The 21,591-nt window shown below is 31.4% G+C and overlaps 1 protein-coding gene across 3 annotated transcripts in view; it reads right to left on the reverse strand.

Moving 5' to 3' along the window:
- Pde8 (phosphodiesterase 8) overlaps positions 1-21,591 on the reverse strand; it is a 604,329-nt gene that overhangs the window by 65,187 nt on the left and 517,551 nt on the right. For all 3 annotated transcript variants that reach the window (XM_089638788.1, XM_089638790.1, XM_089638789.1), the window contains exon 8: positions 1,952-2,009. In XM_089638788.1, coding sequence (XP_089494914.1) covers positions 1,952-2,009 — 58 coding nt within the window. The remainder of the gene's footprint in view (positions 1-1,951; positions 2,010-21,591) is intronic.

Consider the following 21,591-nt stretch of genomic DNA (forward strand, 5'->3'; position numbering starts at 1 on the left):
TTACATCTGGAGAGACGGGGCATTTAAATGAAAAACAAATATTTACATCTGGAGAGACGGAGCATTTAAATGAAAAACAAATATTTCCATCTGGAGAGAAGGTGGATTTAAATGAAAAACCACTATTTACATCTCGAGAGACGGGGCACTTAAATGAAAAACAAATATTTACATCTGGAGAGACGGGGCATTTAAATGAAAAACAAATATTTACATCTGGAGAGACGGAGCATTTAAATGAAAAACAAATATTTCCATCTGGAGAGAAGGTGGATTTAAATGAAAAACCACTATTTACATCTCGAGAGACGGGGCACTTAAATGAAAAACAAATATTTACATCTGGAGAGACGGGGCATTTAAATGAAAAACCACTATTTACATTTGGAGAGAAGGGGCATTTAAATGAAAAACAAATTATTTACGTCTGGAGAGACGGGGCGTTTAAATGAAAAACAACTATTTATGTCTGGGGAGACAGGGCATTTAAATTAATATCATGTGAAAACTACTAATGGCTGAAAATTAGTATCATTTCAATAATTTGTGAATAGAATTTTACCCAGAATTCTTCGATAATTTGCAGCAAAAGTTTGTTTAACACCACCTAACCTATTTTTCACGTCACAATTTAACCTATTTTTAAAAACGAAATCAAGCTTGCTGTTTTGACAGCAACTGACGCTACCGGGTTCATGCTAAATGAATTGCCTGGGACGCTTGGTCAAATAACGCGATTTTTAAATGCATTATCACAAACTGCCACGTCACAACACCCTACCCGTTCAGATACTAAAACCTTCATGGTAAGCTCTTTGACTTGGATTGTGGGATCGAAACCTGAGAGAGAAAAAAATGAGAGGGTAAATTAAACAGGATACAACGTGAACTGAAAACAGTATTTAAGATTGATTAATTATCAGTATACGTTGTATTGCTTTTGAAACATGTCGATTATCTTGGTGATGTACAAAAATCTTCTTACTAGTAAACGTGTTTTAAATTTTACACAACCATATTAATGGATACATTTTTTTCTCTCTAGTTACGTAAACATGTTTGTTATTTAATTCCATAACCATGTTTACGACGTAAACATAACAATATATACCTTTAAAAAATCTACATTCAAATAAACGAAAAATCTTTTATCATTTGTGTTTAATTGTTTTAGATTCCCTCCCAACGGACTGAGATATTACTTTTTGAGATGTTGAATTGCGGAAGAGATAAAAAAATGGCGTTACAATGCGTTTTGTTAATCTCAGTCTGTTGGAGAGACAAAAATGATAACCTGCCATCTGTCCCAAAAAGTTCAAACCATCTGAACCACAACCAAACTCAGGTTGAACCTCTGGTTTGGATCTTTACTTAATTTCAACAAGTTGCGTAAAATTTAAAACACATATATAAATAGAGGGTAAATAAATAACAAATAGTTTTTACCCGACTACCTAATAGTTTAGTCTTCTTCAAAAATTTTATTTTCTAACTTAAAATCTCCTTTGAACATTGAAGACAATATTAGCGATTCTATATCGAAACTTTGAAATAGAAAAATCTAGCTTTTTTCTGCTTTCTCTGATTCATCTGCCTTAACCTTCTAATTTATACAACAAATGAAAATTTTGAAACTAAAACGTGCTTTTTGAGGGATTACTCAAAGATTATTTTAAAAAATGTATACATGATGTACTGCGAGCTGAAAATAGCTAGATTGCTTAATTCTAATTTCATGACATCGACAATAATTTAACAATGTGTTTAATAACGTGTCCTACCATCGAAAGATTGAATACCATCCTCGAAAATAACTCTCCCGAAGGGTGGGTGGTAAAAACCTGCCTTTAAATTGGTTGTAACTAAAATAATAAAGTACATGTCTCAAATTTAACATAATAAAATAAAATGAGCAGAGGAAATATAGTGACAAGGGTAGTGAGGTACTTACCCTGTTGAAGCCGGCGTCCAGAAAGGGTAGTATGGAGAAGTCCTCTTTGACGTAGTGACTGTAACAAGGGAAGAATATGATTACCAAAGGGTTTCGGTTTGAAACGATGGCTTATGGAACCCTAAACCACTCTGACATGGCACAATTATCTGAAAAATAAAATATTTTGAATATTTCGATAAAATAAAATGTGTTTTGCTCGGTTGACAGTTCAGAAGACATTTTGTGGCGTAGTCCTTGTAATTGTAGACTTAACGGCTCCCCCTCAAATTTACATAAAAGTGTGATTTAATCGAACATTTGAGTTATCAACCCCATTCAAATAATATTTACCCAATTCAGTCGGCTAAAGCGTCCATTATAAGGTATTTAGGTAATAGTAAAGGTAAAACAGAGTTTGATAAATGCAAAATTCATGCATTCGTGAGACAGTCATTCATACATCATTTATGGTTTTTAATCAGGGCGGGTAAATATTATATATATATGATTATGCATTATAAACGAAGTTAAAAAATATTTAATTTCGATTTGCATGTGTTTGCGGACGGCCTCCATGGTAGAAGGGTAAGGCTCTCGACTACGAACCGGAGGTAGCGGTTTCAAATCCCGGCGAGCACAAGCAAATATAATTTTATTAATTTGTGTTGTTTTACAATTAAATCATTAAAAATATTTTTTGTGTATTTGCTGCACGTTACAGAGTGGAAGATATTCTCAGTATCGCCCTGGGGAAAAACCACCATTCAGAATTGAAAGTTGCTTTTTTATTACTTACTATAATTGCGAAGCTGTTCATCACGACAATGAGTTTAGTCGTCTTTGGTGTTCAGATCTGAATAGCCAGACACTTCCTCACCTTCCTCTTTCCCATCTTTTTCACAACCCTACACCCTATGTATTTTTATATTTTCTTACACTATATACGTTGTACTTATAATTTTATGTTAGTATAACTATGTTAATGGCACATGCTGTGCCGTATGTATTTTTTCATATAAATAAATACCCAGATTGAGAATATCCATAGTCTTACCGACTACAGATGGTTGGGAGCAGCTGGGATGGGGCACATAAAAAAATACATAGAAAAAATTGAAGAATCAACATTTTTATTTTGTCTTATTTGGGAAATGATTTAGGTAGTAGATTGTGCATGAAATGAGAAATAACTCCATCATTATAGTTAAGTAAACATATTAAGAAGGTAATTACTATAAATAAAAATGTAAACATTAATAATTACAGAAGTTCAAAAATTCAGAAGAAAATTCAAAAGATTTTCCCAAGCGGTCTTTGGGAATTTGTCCGGAAAATCATTTTAAGTTCGGTAATCTTCTCTTTAATATCATAAATTTCTGAAGGCGGGAGTTTCATATCACGGAGGAGTTTTACCAATAAATAATTATTTGAAATAAGTATTACCTACCCCTTAAAGATGCCAAGAAAATAATACATTACTAAGTTGGTGGTAAGCGTTAAAAAATTAATTTTAAATATGAATAAACACGGAAAAAAGAAGGTTTAAGTGGATGGAAAAAGCCGTGGACGTACCAGAAAAATATGCTATATTTGAGTGAATCAAAATAGTCTTTTCGAAATAGGTGAATTCCTAGTATGGATGACTCTGTGTACTGTATAAAACACTATGCATGTATGGCGCTCTTGAGGTGACATTTCCACGGCGCTATAGAAATAATCAATTTATTATTATAATAAAATTAAAATACAAAAAACTTAAGTCTTGAAGCAGGAGGTGTGGACTGCGATTAATAATTATTTAAACACTCCCCCATGTCTTTAGCAATATATTACCAGAGTGTTAGAGGCCTTCGCATCAAAATAACGCAAATCCTCAAATTACAAATCGCAACAGCAGACAGTCGCTTACTTTTCATCTCCCTCTCTGAAAGACCAATTCTAAACAGAACTCTTTTACCTACAGATCCACAAATTCATTTCAAACAGGAAATAAAACGAAGATTCATTAAATAGCGGGGCTCAAACTAGATCGCTCAATCTTTCTTCCCATATACTCACGCCTTTCGTCCTCTTATCCTAATACTATGCCCTCCTCCCAACCTCCTTCTCAACATATTACATGGTAATGTCATGGAATGAATTTCTTGAAAGATTAACAATCAACCCCACATATTGGCACACTTCTATCATTCACAATCAGCAGAGGAATGTTCATAATTAGCATAGTTAACTATTTTCATTATTATATGTATTTTAATTTTAATATTTACCGTTCACTTATCCAAAAATAAATAAATAAATTAATTTGTGTGACTTTTATTCTTGTTTTTTAACCGATTTCTGGTCGGAAGTTAAATTCACAAGTCTAGATTTTTCAAATTTAATAAAATTATCCCATGACATTTGCTTCTCTCTCTCAATGAACAAAAAAAACTGAATATGAATAAAACTACACGACACACCATTTTACAAGAGATTTTTTTTAATTCTACACTAGGAAGAGAATCTCACTACGGCAAATAGCTTTTAATTGGTTTTTCACATCGAATGATTTCCGAGGAATCACTCTGTTTTCAATAACCGTGCCGCCTTTTCTCTTTCGCGGCAATTTTTTTCAATATTTCCAAGTGTTTGTTTTATTTTATTTTTTCAAATTTTAATGCATTAAATTTTAATGAAATTCTACAGAAAATTGTATAGTGCCCACACCGTTACGGGTGGTATCAATAGGCAGCGGAGGTTCCCGTCAGGGGTGAACTGGCCCGTCAATCTTCCGGAAAACTTAACCGATTTCCCATTAATCCAAAATAACTTTTTCATCTATGTGATTTTATTCAAGCACAAAAAGAACAAAACAAAACAAATGAATATTTCAAACTATAAGGATTATAACAACCAGACGTTTATTTGCATAAAATGCAGATTTAGTAATGAAAAACCAATTTTTTCTTAATTTTTCAGCAAGTAATTTAATGTACAAGTGCAAAAAATAATTCTCAAAATCAAAGCGCAGGACGAAAAGTGATCTGTTTGCAAGTCAGTTCATTACATTGTTCGAGCTAAATATAAAGTATTTGTTTAGTTTTGTAGCAACATTTTATTACCCTCAAGTGTAATCTGTTCTTAAAACAGTTGTTTCAATATCACATGAAAATATAATCAAACAGACCAATTTAAATAATATATAATAATATTATTTAATTACGTTATTGTGCCGCTGTATAAAAAGGGCCCTAAACAAGAAATCTCAGAGTATAGGCCAATATCCTTATTACAATTTTTTCTAAAATATTTGAAAGAGCCATGTACAATCACATTTATAACTTCCTCGAAAAATTTGAGTTAATTTGTCCACAACAATTTGGATTTCGTATAGGTCGTTCAACACACAGGCAGTTTTAAACATCATAAACAAAATTTTGGATATTATTAATGTCAGCAAAAAACCGTAGGCATTTTTATCGACCTCTCAAAAGCATTTGATAATGTTGACCGTAAGCTTCTTCTTATTAAACTTGAACACATTGGTATAAGGGGCTTAGCCTTAAAATAGTTTGACTCGTACCTAAACAATCGTAAGCAGAAAGTTTAAATTTCAAATATTGACGAAAAACGATGCAACACATGGCAGAATCACAATGGAGAACCATAAACAAGGGCTTGCCTCTCTGCTTGGCCTCTCCTCTTCGTTGTGTACATAAACGAACTTCCAATAATTGCTGGCTCAGAATGTTTAATGTTTGCTGATGACACTGCTCTGTTATTTGAATGTACTGGAGACGTTGATGAGTTTAATAAACATGTGTCTAGTGTGGTAGTCGAAAAGTATGTAAAAAACTGTATACAAATATATTTTAATCCTTTTCAATTTTTTTCTAGTACAAGCTACACCTATAAACATAAATATTAACTTTAATAACAATCATATCGAACCTTCCCAAACTTGTTCACTGCTGGGAATACAACTAGATGCAAATATAAACTGGAAAGAACATGTATCTAAAGTTGTAGCAAAAATCAGTAGCTTTTCTTTTGTTCTAGGCTCCCTTAAAATTATTTTAAGCATCGAGTCAGTAATCACCGCATACTATGGATACGTATACTCAATGATAAAATACGGAATATTTTTTTGGGGAAACTCAGTAAACGCCAAGATGTTTTTATCATCCAAAAGAGGTACCTACGAAAAATTATAAACTCTGATCACCGGGATTCATGTAGACCAATTTTTAAAAATCTCAAACTTCTGACAGTGGCGGACATATACATAATGGAGTTATGCGTGTTAGTTCGATCATCTCCAGAAAAGTTCCCACAAAAAAACTCAACACATAAACACGCTACAAGGTTCACAGAAAACTTATTAATCCCAAAAGCAAACAAAACTATATTTCAAAAAGGACAAAACTACATGACCATTAAAGTATACAACAACTTTCCACGTAGCATCAAACAAATAACCGACATACTTAAATTTAAATCATCACTAAAAAAAATTCTTTTAAACAAATGTCTCTACACTTTAAATGAATACCTTACATAAATTAAATACCTCTGTTTTTTATTTTTTATTTACATGCATTTGTTAACATGTAATTGTTGGGTTATGTAATATGATGTGTATTTGTTGGGTTAGCTGGAAGAAATAGGATGTAACCTATAAGCTATACCCTTTGTACTCTGTATTTTTGTGCAGTAAATATTTTTTTGAATTTGAATATATAATAATAAATATATTTATATATATATTTGCCAACATAATAAAAAACAACAAATTCTATGTAAATATATAATGAATGTATTTTAACAATACGTATTTACAAGATCAAAGGTAGACCGGGGTGGACTTGCACATAAATAAAAAAAGAGATATTGGTAACTTAGATGTTTTTTAATTAATTTCAAATCAACATCTCACGAAGGTTAAGGCTGAACCAAAACCGGTCGGTATTTTATATATGTTTAAATACTCAATAAGGTGGTTTTACTAACAAAAGAGTTCAAATTTATAAACCGAATGAAGGTTTACCATTTAACCAACAAAAACCTTAGAAAAGGCCTACGAAATAGAACGTCATAAAATAATAAAAATGTTTTGTTTTTTTTTTCGAATTAGTTAATTCATCATACGAAGAGTGCTTTGTAAGAATTTTTTGATGGACATATAATTTGTTAAACTATACACCAAGCGGAACATAAAAAAATGATGTGAATCTCAAAGGTTAAGGTTTTTTTTTAATTGAGAAGAAAAGTTTTGTTTATTTATGTACTATGTAGGATGTAATTTTTTTAAAGGGCCTTCTTCGAACGTTGGTTCTCCCCGGTCTACCTTTGATCCCGGGGAGGATGGTAGCAACGGTGGAAATGATGGGGAGTTGGGGGGGGGGAGGGGACACATTCCCGAACAGAGAACCGTTCTGTGTTGGCATTCCAAGGGAGAGAAATTCTATTGATGGAAAATGAGGATATAGATGAAGGAAAAGCGGTCTGAATGCATTTTTTGTAAACTACGCGGCACAATAATAATTTTGCAATACAATCGGTGGAATGAAGACATTATTATGTCAGAATACCTACGATGTGAATTTTTTTCAATAAATAAACTACAATGATCTCTAGCTTCACAAGGTTGCTAGGTGCGCTAGTAAAACAAATAGGACCTAACTTAATTTAACTTGTCTTTTTTACAGGCGTTTATCTCAAAACTCAATTTTTGAGATATTATTATCTTTAACTGGGATTGCGACAAGTCCGCATAACCATTTGAGTTTTTCTCACAAGGTACTCGGTGTAAGAAAAACTACTGTATAATTACTAACTTATAGAGGTACGATTATACGAACTCATTTTTTTTTGTTTTTGGCTTAGTTAAAAAAAAAACAGTTTTCCCCCTTGAAGTTTTGAGGAGTGTGTGCGAACTACGGCGTAATAATTTATCGTTTGATTAAAACGGATATTGACATGCTTTGAGTTAGATGGTTTATACTTTATATATGTTAACATTATTTTTTCGCCAAACGTCTCCCTTTTACGGTTGCTTTACCGTCCTCGGCTTCTCCTTTTATTTGCTTGTGGGTTAAATATCTTCTGGCATTCCTTTCTCTATGCATCTGCTCTTCTTTTCCATACCAAGTCACTGTTAATTTCTTTCTCGGCCCTTCGGATGACCTCAACTATAATATGTTTTCCTATACGGCGTCTCGGGGTAACACTTCTAAATCCTAAATCTAAATCTAAATCTAAATCTAAATCTAAATCTAAATCTAAATCTAAATCTAAATCTAAATCTAAATCTAAATCTAAATCTAAATCTAAATCTAAATCTAAATCTAAATCTAAATCTAAATCTAAATCTAAATCTAAATCTAAATCTAAATCTAAATCTAAATCTAAATCTAAATCTAAATCTAAATCTAAATCTAAATCTAAATCTAAATCTAAATCTAAATCTAAATCTAAATCTAAATCTAAATCTAAATCTAAATCTAAATCTAAATCTAAATCTAAATCTACATCTGAATCTGAATCTGAATCTAAATAATCTAAATATAAATCTAAATCAAAAATTTAAACATGAATCTGATTCTGAATCTGAATCTGAATCTAAATCTACATGTAAATCTAAGGATGGGTTGTATTACAGAATTTGAACAATTTATCAATTTTAAAAGTTGATTTTAATGTTCTGTGAATGTTCTATTCAAGTTCTGTTAGTATATCATTTTTGGCCAGTTGTTGCAAAAATTTACAGAAATTGAATAGAACCTTCACAGAAAGTGAAAATTACCTTTGAAGTTTGATGAAATTTTCAAATTCTGTCAAACAACCATAAATGTAAATCTAAATCTTAGGACCGGTTGCTTCACAGAATTTGAACGATTCATAAAATAATAAATAATAATAAATAATTATAAAATAAAGTTGATTTTCAAGTTCTGTGAAGGTTCTATTCAAGTTCTGACATTATTACAGTTTATTTTATATACAACTACTGGTAAATAATGATATGATAACAGAACTTGTATAGAACCTTTACAGAACTTGAAAACCAACTTTGAAATTTTCTTCCTCTAATTCCTTCATCTAAATCTAAACATACACCTACACCTCAACCTTAACATAAACATAACTTAAAGACACAGGATTAAAGGATTAAAGGAGAATTTTAAAATTAGTTTGATTAAATATAAATAATTATTGAACCTAAACAATAAAATGAAAACCGCTTAATGTATTGTTGAGGAATGATCAATCAATCATAACGTGACGCGTGATGCCACCCAAAGTCAGACAAATCTCCATTAGTATAATTACTATCAAATGCAACCGCACAATGTGGAATCTGATAAATCAGATTACAGAAAATTATTGATTAAAGCTGTTTATTTGAAACATTAGTAGGGTAATTCAGGTTAACCAGTTTATCGATCATCGTTACTAGGAGAGCAATAATTATTATATTCGGCCGAGCCGGTTTGGAATATCGAAACAAATTTTTGTATTCATTATTCGTGAGTGGCTTCCGTGTTATAACAATATATTCTATTTCATCGAATATGAGGAGCGTAATAATTATTGAAGTGTAGGTTTGGCTGTATGTAAATAAGAATTGGCCTACTGAACAGTAGCGGCTCTTGACTTTTGGGTGCACTAGAAAGCTAATATTAAAAAAAGCATTTTAATTTTTTTTTTTTACCTTATTTATTTTCATATATTATACATAATAATAGACAGTAAATAATAACATAATATATATTACCAAATTGTATACACAAGAAATGAAAACCCACTAAGGCACTGCCTGAGTGTGGGTAATATAAAATCATTACTATATTTCAAGTATCTAAGTATAATATATATAAGTAGAAAAAGTTTTTTTTTTGTTTGTAGTTATTATAAAAGTAAAGAGAAAACGTTATGTACAATAGTTTATAAAGTTTCAACAAATGAGTTGTAGAAGGGATCAATAAATTTATATAAAAAGCGTTTCAATATCTGCGTCATTCAGCCATAATTTTACCTCCTTAACATATTCTATTGTTTTATTTATCATTTGAGTTTGTAGTGGTAGAAGGTAAAATGTACGAGGACCAATGAAACTACTATGTATATATATTAATTTAGTATTTGTTTGGGGGGTGTAAAATATATTATTTGTTCTTTTGCTCATTCTGTTTTCATTTATTTTGAAATTATTTTCGTTTTTAAATAAATATTTCATAGTTTGTAATATAAATAATTTACGAATGTTAAATAATTTAGATTCTTTGTATAATAGGTCGGTCGAGAATGTTTTATTTTTGTTATATATGACTTTAATTATGTGTTTTTGAATTATTTGTAGGGGCTTAATAAATGTATCAGGTGCACCACCCCATCCTATTATGCCATAAGTGATTGCAGATTGCACCAGGGAGAAGTAGATCATTTTCAATTTTTCAGCGTTTAAAATTTCCTTGAGTCTATAAAATATGCAGGTAAGATATCATAGTTTAGAAGTGGTTTGATTAATATGTGATTTCCAGTTAAGATTAATATCTATTGATACTCCTAAATATTTTATATTTTTGACATTAGCGAGTTCGTTGCACAGGAAGCACATGTCTTGATTGTAAGTTGCATTATGGATTCTAATTTTAAGGTTGTCTTTTGGTTTGTTTTTTATGTTTTTGTAAAAAGGTAAGTAAAATGTTTTGCTGTAGTTTAAGACAAGTTTGTTGTATTTTAACCATTTTGAAACAAGTGAAATACATACAGTTGCTTTCGAAAAAGTTTCTGTCCAATTATTACCATCCACTATTATTGCCGTGTCATCGGCGTAAGAAACAATTTTACCAGGGATTACAAAATTACATAAATCATTTATATAAATTAAGAATAAAATCGGGCCAAGCACAGTTCCCTGCGGAACTCCGTTTTTTATCTGTGTCTCTGAAATATAATTATTTCCAATTTTTATTTTTGTGTTCTGTCTTTAAGATAGTTTGATAGTAGTTTTAGTGTGTCTTTTTTGAAGCCCAGTCGAGTTATTTTTTTAATGAGTAAATTATGATTAACGGTGTCAAAAGCTTTTCTTAAATCTAGGAATATGGCAAGACATTTCTTTTGTTTATCGATATAAGTGTAAATATTTTTTGTCAATTCATATATGGCATCCTCAGTGCTTAGATCTTTACGAAAGCCGTATCGGTTTTTCGATAGAATTTTATATTTTTTTAAGTGTTCAATGACTCTAAATTTGATGCATTTTTCTAATATTTTTGATAGGTTTGAAACAAGGAATATTGGTCTGTAATTGTCTAATCTATGCATATCCCCAGATTTATGAATAGGTAATATTATTTTTATAAGCAATAATTGTTCGCCTGAAACACTCATCCACATTGAAAAAATCTCCTGATAAAAAATACATGACGCCAACGGGACTTGGCGTTGTCTTTGACTTGACTTGTCCCGTTGGCGTCATGTATTTTTTATCAGGAGATTTTTTCAATGTGGATGAGTGTTTCAGGCGAACAATTATTGCTTATAAAAATAATTGTTATCCTTTGTGCTATGCATAAATAAAATCTTGTCTTTAAAACATTAATTTATCAAAAAAATAATAATTAATAGGTAATATAGTAGAGATTTTAAATTGTTCTGGAAAATGACCATCTTTGAGGCATATATTAAAAATATGTTGTAATGGAGTTAAGAAATGTTGTTTTATTTTTTTTAATGTATCACATGATAGTCCATCATTTCCCTTAGAGTTGGATGGTTTTAGGCTATCAATATATTTTTTTATTTCATTAAATGTAATAGGAGAAAAATATTCTATAGAGTTAATTGAATCGTTATTAGAATCTAATTGAGGAGATGTCTCCATATAATCATCATTAACATTAATGCCGGAAGATTCAAGTACCTCGTCTACTATATTTGTAAAGAAGTTATTAAAACCTTCTGCAATGGTCGATTTGTTAGTTATTATTTCATTATTTATTTTAACCTCATTTACAATATTTGAAGACATAATTTTTTTGTTGGCAATTTCATTTATAATATTCCAAGTTTTTTTAGTATTATTTTTAGCATTTTCAATTTGTTCACAATAGTATTTCTTTTTGCAGTTTCGTATCAGTCTATTTAGTAAGTTTCGGTACATTAGATATTTTGTTTTCAGATAAGACATTGTTCTGAGATTATTATTTTGGCAATCCATTTGATATTTTAACATTTCTCTATACAATTTATCCCTTTGTTTAATTGAAATAATTAATCCAACTGTAATCCAAGGTTTAATTTTTTTATATTTTCTGTTAGTGACAGCTATTTTACTTCCACTTTTTAGAATATAATCTCTAAGAGTATTATAGAAATTCTCTAAAGCTAAATGTGGATTTTCTATTGATATTACATTTTCCCAGTTTTCTGACTTAAGTAAAGAGTTTAGAGTTTTATAATCAATGTCTACTTTTTCTAGAGTTTCGGAATTTCTGTTTAAAGGTGTATTTTTGAAATGGTGTCCATAAAAGGTCGGGTAATGATCTGTGATATTAGTTTCGAGAATTGAAGAGGTAATATTAGCCGCCTTGTGCGACTTGACAAATATGTGGTCTAAACATGCAGAGTTACTTAAGGTTACTCTTGTTGGTGAGCTAATATATGACATATATCCAGAGCTTGATAAACAATTTAATTACTGATAATGTTTAACCAGAAAACGATTTTTTATTTTTTTTTCTAAAGATCGATTTTTTTATAAAGATTTTCAGGAAATTTCAGTTTAGCCGTGTGTAGCACGGATTTCTTGAAAATCTTTATACAAAAATGAATTTTTCGAAAAAAAATCAAAAAAATATTTTTCAGCAATAACATCATCAATAAAGCCATTTTTTGTAATATTAGCACCCTAGTAACCCAGGAGTCATGAGCCGCCACTGGTACTGAATGTCATTGGTTACAAAATTTTATCTATAACATACTCTATTACTATTTTATTTCCCGGGGGGAGTATACGTGTGGTATATGTGTAGTTAGAATTAGTAATACACAATGGTGTCATATGGTTTAAAATTGGATAAATAATAATCCAATCATTTTCAGAAATAATATTTTGACATGAAGGATTTGTTAAGTTATGTATCAAACATCAAATTTGTATTGCTAAACATGTCGATAGGTAGTGGGCGAGGAATTGGCGACATAATTTGTTTGTGAACAGGAACAACAAAATAGGTTATCCCTAATTTGTCGAGTAGGTACTCTCATATTAACTAGACGCAGGAGTTCGCAACAGTCGAGTTCCGAATTTAAAATTAAAAAAAGAAAGATAAGAGACTTATCATTCGTCGTTCGTAAAGTGATTGCATATTAATAAAAAAGTGTAGTTTATTTGATCTAAGAAAATATTCAACATAAGATTAATTAAATTAAATTAATACATTGAGATGACCGATTAATGGAATTATGCCCTAATTGGCTAAGAAATAATGAGACAAATAAGATTTTCATGACAGGAAATGAAATACAGTTTTCAGTGGTAATCACCAAAAATCCTAATGTTTTGATACTATTATTTATAATGTGATTTATATGATGTAAAAATTCTAGTTTTCATCGAAAATATATTAAGTACTATATTTTTTTACTGTTTTGCAGTTGTTTCGTCATGGCAAAGATAACGTGTTAGAAACACAAACTAAATCTTTGAATATGTTGATTATTATCTGTACTCGATAAGCTCCAGTTTAGGAATATGAAGCTTATAACTGATGAGCTCCGTGACAGAGCAGTAAGCTTTCTGTTTCTAGGCAGAGTTTCCGGGTTAGAAACAGATTTCAGTCTCAATGCATTCCTCTAATGCCATAGTCTAATGGTTCTGACCAGAAAATTAAAAACCTTTGAGACTGGTGTCGGAAAACGACCGAGAATTATAATTGGCTAATTATTAACCTCAGCAGTGTGGGGAGCCAGTCGACTAGCAGGGATTGTCCATGTACGCCAAGCGAAGGGGAAAATGCGATTAAAATTCTTTTCTAGTAAAAAATATGATATTAGGTATTATATTAATATTTTAAATGCACTTACCATTTAAATCAAACCCCAATAAGTGGGTGAAACTATTTTAAGCATCGCACAAAGCGCTGGTCGATCTGAAAAGGCTTTATGTTCTACGTAAAAAAGCATATGTTTCAAAGCAAGTGGCTGGAAGTAAATATATTGAAGTTGATGAGTAATTCCACAAGAACGAATCGCTCTGCATCTCACAGTTGTGTAACAATACTTATAAGCGAATGTGGGAGCTCTTCTGTGGAGCTATGCTGTATTGCAGAACATTGTAATAACTCGCAACAGGCTTCCCTGGAGACAGCGGAATGAAACGGGACTCAAGGATACCAGATTGAATGAATATGATAGTTTGAGAATAACCGCAAGTGTAAAACTTACGGAATAAAAAATAATAACCTTTGTAACAAATAACACTTGTAACGAAAGCTTGCAAATAACAATACTTGGAAAGGTCAGGAGAATAAAAAGCTAGGCGCAAGTATGTAAGTTGAGGTTGGTAAATTATTTGTTTGGTTTAACTTCATCAGTTCTGTTATTCTGTTGGAGTTCTGGAAAATACTCCCATTTTGATTGTTTGCCTATATTATATACAAAACTCTCTTAGAAGCTGAAAATAAATACATATATGTTGAAATAACGTAAATATAACTTTAATGTAAAAAGATCGACATAGATAAAAAAATACAATTTAAAGAAGATTTTATGATCGAATTTTCCAACATAAATTTCTAATTTTTACATTACTCTGTTAAATATGTATATTTTATCTTGGCATACTACTTTTGTAATATAATTCATATTTAATCCTATCAAGTATACATATTTTTTTACCATTTTTATTTCTGTTGTGTATAGTTTATATCCTTGGAAGCGTTATTTTAGGGTGGAATCAAAAAGATGAAACGAAAAGTCCTTTGTTATCTCCAATAATGTAAACCTCACTTATATCTGGCTTCACTGTTAGTTCCTAGTAACAGCAGTATAGTTCGACCACTTCCACTTTTCAGAGAAAAAATTGTAAATCTAGACATTATTTTGAGATAAAAAATATACTTAAATGATTGTTATTCTCAGACTTTGAGCTTATTTTGAAAAATTCGAGTTATCTAAAAATCCGGCTTAGCGACGGGTAAACTCCAATAAACTAAATCGATTTCTTGAGAGAACTATGTGAATTTACGCAGGATTGGAAAATGATGGTACTAAAATGAATGTTATTTAAAAGATTATGATGTATGACATTTTTAATGAAATATCGACCTATTATGACATCACATGGAGTCATGGTAGATGTTGAAAAGGGATCGTTTATACAAATGTAAACACTCGTTTATAAAAGGTAAATATAGGTAAAGGTCTCAGATCGAAGAATTATATTCGACTTAATATATATGTTCACAATTGTAAATGGTAGTGTATACATTCTTGATTTAATTAACCTCATTGAATTTCATATACCAAAAAGAGCTACTCGTTCTAAAACCCTGTTTAATTGTAACAATTTCAGGACTGGGCATTTCAAACACTCGCACGTAACTAGATTACATGAAGTTAGTAATAAGAACGCAGATGTATCGGATCTGTTTAACTGCACAGAAAATAGATATAAAAAGGCTATACTATCATATATTTTAATTAAACCTAAGTCTACTCATACTTGTTGATAATATTTTGTATGTACTTCTTCTCTTTCTAGAGCTTGAATTAATTTTATACTTTCTGTCGTCATTTGTCGGCGATGGGTCGAGAGACCAGTTGGAGAGGTCAAAGGGTCTCCTCAAACCAACCGGGGTCTTGCCAAATCACTAAACGTAGCAAACCATTTGGGGTGACCTATGGCAGAGGTGTGTTTGTTATTGAAGGTAAATACCCATCAATATAATATATTATTTAACAAAAAGATAATATCTACTAATAAATCTAAAAGAAACTGAACAAGACAGAAAAAAATAAAAAAGGTAACAGTTTCAACTGGGAATTGAAACCACCATCTCTGTCTTACCGGTACAACGCCTCTAACCACTCGGCCATTGGGATCTAATTAATTAACTAATTTTTCTCATATTTTTTGTTGCTAACTTTTTGTAGTGTTTCTGGTGTTGACTAAACTTTATATTGAAGCTCTAGGCTCGTAAGATGATTGAAACTCTGATGGTTCTTTTACAGATTTATTACGAAAAATGTTATTTACAACCAAGCTAATCGTCGTTTGGTAGCGTCTGCTCGCTATTAGGGTGGTTTTCCATCTGGCGAGCGCCGCGCACGCTCGCCCGTTTACGCGACCGGTTCGGAAGTGCTCGGCCTTCCCGAGCAGTTCCGAACCGCCTGTTCAGTGTTGCTAGACACTGCACTTTTGAATGATTACAAAGCTTTTAAGAATTTATTTGTAACATAGATGTGTCTCGGATAAACAAGTGTCTCGGATAAACAAAGCGATGCACTACGTCGTGTAAAATTTTAAATTTAACCGCTATTAATAACACCCCTTACGTAGATGGCGATAAGGTTTAAATTCCCGCTTAACATCATCCGCCTGTTTTGATTTATGCAAGATAAAAACATGGCCAAAAAGTGCCTTTTATTTTATTTTTTGGATGTTCAGGCATAAATATTTTATTTTTTCCGATCATTTTATAAATAACTTAATTTGCCACATTATACAATAAAATTATAACCAAAAATGGGTTCGTAAGTACGTGATTTTGAACTATAAATCAGTTTTCATAGGCCTTATACATTATTTTTTCTGGGCTTATAAAAAAACTTATATAAAAAATACTCGATTATTTCAAAGGCCAAGATGTATTCTACTTGCAGTCTTTAATTAAAGCATCTGAAACATTTCTAGGCAACCAAATTTTCAAACCAAAAACACATGATTTTGCATTACTACGTATGCCATCGCCTTAAAATGACAAAAATTCATTTAATGAACATAAAAAAAATTGATATCCATAAAAATATCTTTACACGGTACTGTGTAGAACTTAATATATTATTGTTTCGTAGTTTGTGACGTTTTACTACAAATCAGGGAATACTTTGACCGATTTCAAGTCATAAAAGGGACATTCACATTCTTAGATATATATAAATAAATAATAATACAGCAAGAAATAAAATACGGAAATTAATATTTTTTTGATAAACTTGCATGTACAGCTAAAAGGCTTAGTTAATTACAGAAAGATAAAAACATTATATTATAGGTTTAAAAAAGCTATGAAGATGTACTATCGGTTTTGGCCAAAGATACTTTTGTGCGGTGAAAAACTTTGTTCATTTGAGTTGCGAGTTGAGCAATAATGTCCCTACTCTCTATGAGGTTTTGTTTACAACAGAAATAACGATTTTAAATGCCCAAAACAGTACTAACAACCATAGACATATGAATATTAGTAGACCTGCCCTAAGTGATTAAAAGCGTATTATCCCCACTCCCCATACCGGTTCCATTGGAGCCGGCTGGGCTCGCGTATGGCCTCAAGTGAAATTTGAAAACGTGACGTCATCATTCTTGTGCGAACTATGGTCGAGGCATCATCGGTTCATTTTACGAAATAACACGGCAAAATGTTGACTTGTTATATGAAAACTTGTAAAAATAGATGTGAAAAAGAAAATAAACCCAATTGTCGTATTACATTCCATAAGTAAGCATTATTTTACTTTATTTTAAGCTTATTCACACCGTATTATATGGATCAGTTTTAGAAACATATACTATCACATCACAATGTAGCGATTCTCAAGTGTGCTCATCGTTGTTTACTGGGGTAAGTAAATTATGAAACATTTGTAAAAGTGTCTTAACTAAATACTCTGAAACTAACTACGACTCTGCAAACAGAAGAAATTTACTTTGCCGAATTTGGACTTCGCAAATTAGTTCATAACGTGGCGAGTAATTTGCGCTCCCATGTAAAAATGTCTATTCATTCAAAAGCAGATTTTACTTTTAAGAACTAAATGGTGATATTATAATGCGAGATGCCTATTTACTGTCAGATTGATTTATTGACGAATCACAGTCAGCTTAACCCCCTTCGTTCTTCAACAGTTGATTTTACCCCTCGCCATTATCTTCTCGTCTATTAATTCCTATGTCTGTGACTAACAACAGATCCCCATTAATTTTTGACCCGAGTCTGCCAACAACACGAAAAATTTATCCAACTCTTGGAACGTCGGTCTATTGGAGCTTTTTGTATATAGACTGTGTCAATACACTTTACCGAAAAACAAATACATAGCGGTGGACGTTTCCCCTAATAAACTCCCGTTAGGAAATGCTTACTCGAATGAATCCAGATGACCGATTAGTTGATACTGTAAACATTGGGTAATCAATAAGTCCCTTCAAAAGTCACGCAGGGAAAAGGTTTTATTTGAAATATGACTACAAAAATCATACTTATTCAGACAATAACACAGAAACACTGTTCATACAATAAGATAAAGTGAGCGCAACTTTCTGCCCTTTAAAATAATGTTAGAAAAATGGTCTCATTTTACATTTGGAACTTATAAAATTAGAAAGTAAGTGAATAAATCAGAATTATTTTTAAAGCATGATTTTATCGAAACAATAATAATATGTACATATATACGAGTACATAAAACAAAACAATTCCCATTGTTTGACGCCATAACATGTTTCACCTGAATACACTAAAAAACTCTGACCCAAATGTGGCGACTATATAATAAGATAGAGTGTGTTGAAGTAGAAATTTTCGTCGATAATTTATACGGATTTAGAAAAAATGTTATGCTGATTATATTATGTTTTAATTGCGTCTCTATCTATGTCTCTTACTTTTGTTCTACTATTTGAGTGAGCTTCCATAAAATTTTAAATTTTTTATTTTTATTTTATCTGTTTTATATTCTAATATTTATTTAGATGTTTAAAAAATAATGTAAGGATTGAGTAGATTTTTGTAATTGTTGTGCCTATTTGTGTATTAACTGAGTTTTTATAACTGGATTGTTTACACGAAAGAGTTTAAGTGAGATCGTGTGTAAAAAACCAGTATAAAAAAAATCACTGTGTACTTATCTCTTCTTTTTTTACATTTTCATTTCTGACTGAACGTAGCGAAATCCTGTTTTAACTCGACTTTGGCATTTCATCTGTCTGTACATTTGTTTGGGTGTTCTGTGTCCTTTTTTGAATATCTGCTGCATCCAATTTATTTATTATTCAAGCAATCCTTACTTTGACTAGATTGCTAACTTCGACTTTGGTTCGTGTTTATTTGGACTTTCTTATTCGCATTTTTTTCAATATTATAGTACCTACCTGCCTGATGAAAGTTATTTTTTTTTTATGGAAATATGGACGTTTCTTGGGATAAATAGTATCATCCTTATTTGAAATTACAAAATATATATTTTATATAAAATTCTTGGTTTATAATTACATACTTACAAAGCATGTAATTTCAGAGGAAATTTTGTTTTCGATTTATTAAATAAGACCAAAATATAAACATTCTTTTTTGGTCGCGAAGTCTACTTTTCACGGAACAACCGTGTAGTTTAACTTTGTGAGCACTTAACTTTGTGAGTGGAAAGAATGCAATATATTGCCCAAATCTGTTGTTCACGTAGAATATGCAACAAATAGTATTCTCTGACATTATATTTGTGAAGTTTTTGTACAACAGAAACATCAGACAAACTGTTTGCCTGCGCAGCAAAAATTATCTGTGAGCTGTGACATCGTGATAGGGCTTTTCGTAAAAAATTTCCAGGTTTAATACACATTTTTTCAGATAATAAAATCAATTCCATGATAATTCAATTCATTTTATGAAAACGGTGTTTTAAAATAACCAAGCAACTAAAAAAAATAGAACATTCGATATTTTTCATTCCTAATCTTGGGCGAATCCAAGAGTAGTCAAGTTAGAGACAGAAAATTATTCATGTAGTTTTGCAGGAGTTTTGAAAATAAAATACGGAAACAACGCGAAATTCTCCAACACAGAGCAGGCGTACTGCGGTTGGTCAAGTAATAGAATAATATCTTACGTTAACAGGGAATGTTATCAACGGTTCAATCGAGATAAAGAGATATTAAAAGAAATTAAAACCTTTGGGTGTACTGAATGCTGTAGAAATGAAATCCCTGAGGCGTGTGTGCGGCAAGACCGCGTATGATCGTGTGAAAAATATGGAGATTTGCAACGAATCAAAGGCTTAGATTTAAATTGAGAAAGCGACGCTTAGATGTTTTTAAGGAATGTAGAGAGAATGAACGAAGAAAAGAGTGTAAGGAAAATATATGTCGTGAATGGAAGAAGAAGTTGGAGACGCCCGAGGAATACTAATATAACTATTCATATCACTCACAACAAACGAATTTCACCGAACTTCTGATACATATACAGACCTTTTCGATATGTTCAAAGCTTCTCTGTCCTGCATCAAAGCAAAAATAACTAGTCGTACAAGAAACTCATGTGTATTTTATTACGTTTGTAACATGATAATAAGTAAGGAACCAACGGGGAGTGGACTCTTCCCCCGTAGGGCCTTCAGGAAACCTAGGAGGAGTGGAGAGGAGAGATAAGATCGTCTTCCCTCGTGGGACCTTTAGGGAACCAAAGAGGAGGGGAGAGGGGAGATAAGGCTCTCTTCCCTTGTGGGGCCCTCACGGAACCAAGGGGGATTGGAGAGGAGAGATGAGGCCTGGGAAGACACAGTGTGGAACCAGAAGACATAGCCACATATCCAATGACAACCCTGGTGAACCTTATAAAAGGGTCCGGGTGACTGTTAAAGGAATGAGGTAAAATGGGAGATAGCACAGTGGGCCTATGGCCTAAGTGCTCACGGGAACTATATGTAAACCGTCTCCACTCTATAAAAAAACATGATAATTATTTATTACATCTACTGATATGTATTATAAGGACTGATAATATATTATATTTCCACAATGTAAAATCTCGACTTGTGTTATGTTTGTAAAATCCCTTTCAATAAGTAAGTATGGTAGGTAGGTATTATTAAAATGTCGACTTGCATTAAGTCTGTAAAAGCTCTGGGGGCGTTCAATAAATAAGTATGGTAGGTAGGTAGGTACTATTAAAATTTCGACTTGCATTAAGTTTGTAAAAGCCCTGGGGGCGTTCAATAAATAAGTATGGTAGGTAGGTACTATTAAAATGTTGACTTGCTTTATGTTTGTAAAAGCCCTACGGGTATCCAATAAAGTATGATAGGTGGGTACTATTAAAATGTTGACTTGCTTTATGTTTGTAAAAGCCCTACGGGTATCCAATAAAGTATAATAGGTAGGTACTATCTGATCTGAAATAGAAAATTTACTGAAATCAAACACAGACTAAAACAGAATCAACTGAACTATACCAAAAAACATTTCATATATATAACTATACCAAAAAACACTTCATATATTAATATATATATATCAAAAAACATCTTACTTATTTTAAAATTATTAAAAAAAAATATATATATATATATATATATATATATATATATATATATATATATATATATATATATATATATATATATATATTAGGGTGTCCCAGGACATAAGGAAGAATTTTTTTTTCATGAAT

The sequence above is a fragment of the Hesperophylax consimilis genome, chromosome 13 (assembly GCF_061612785.1).
Source record: "Hesperophylax consimilis isolate HC1 chromosome 13, BYU_Hcon_1.0, whole genome shotgun sequence".
Lineage (NCBI taxonomy): Eukaryota > Metazoa > Arthropoda > Insecta > Trichoptera > Limnephilidae > Hesperophylax > Hesperophylax consimilis.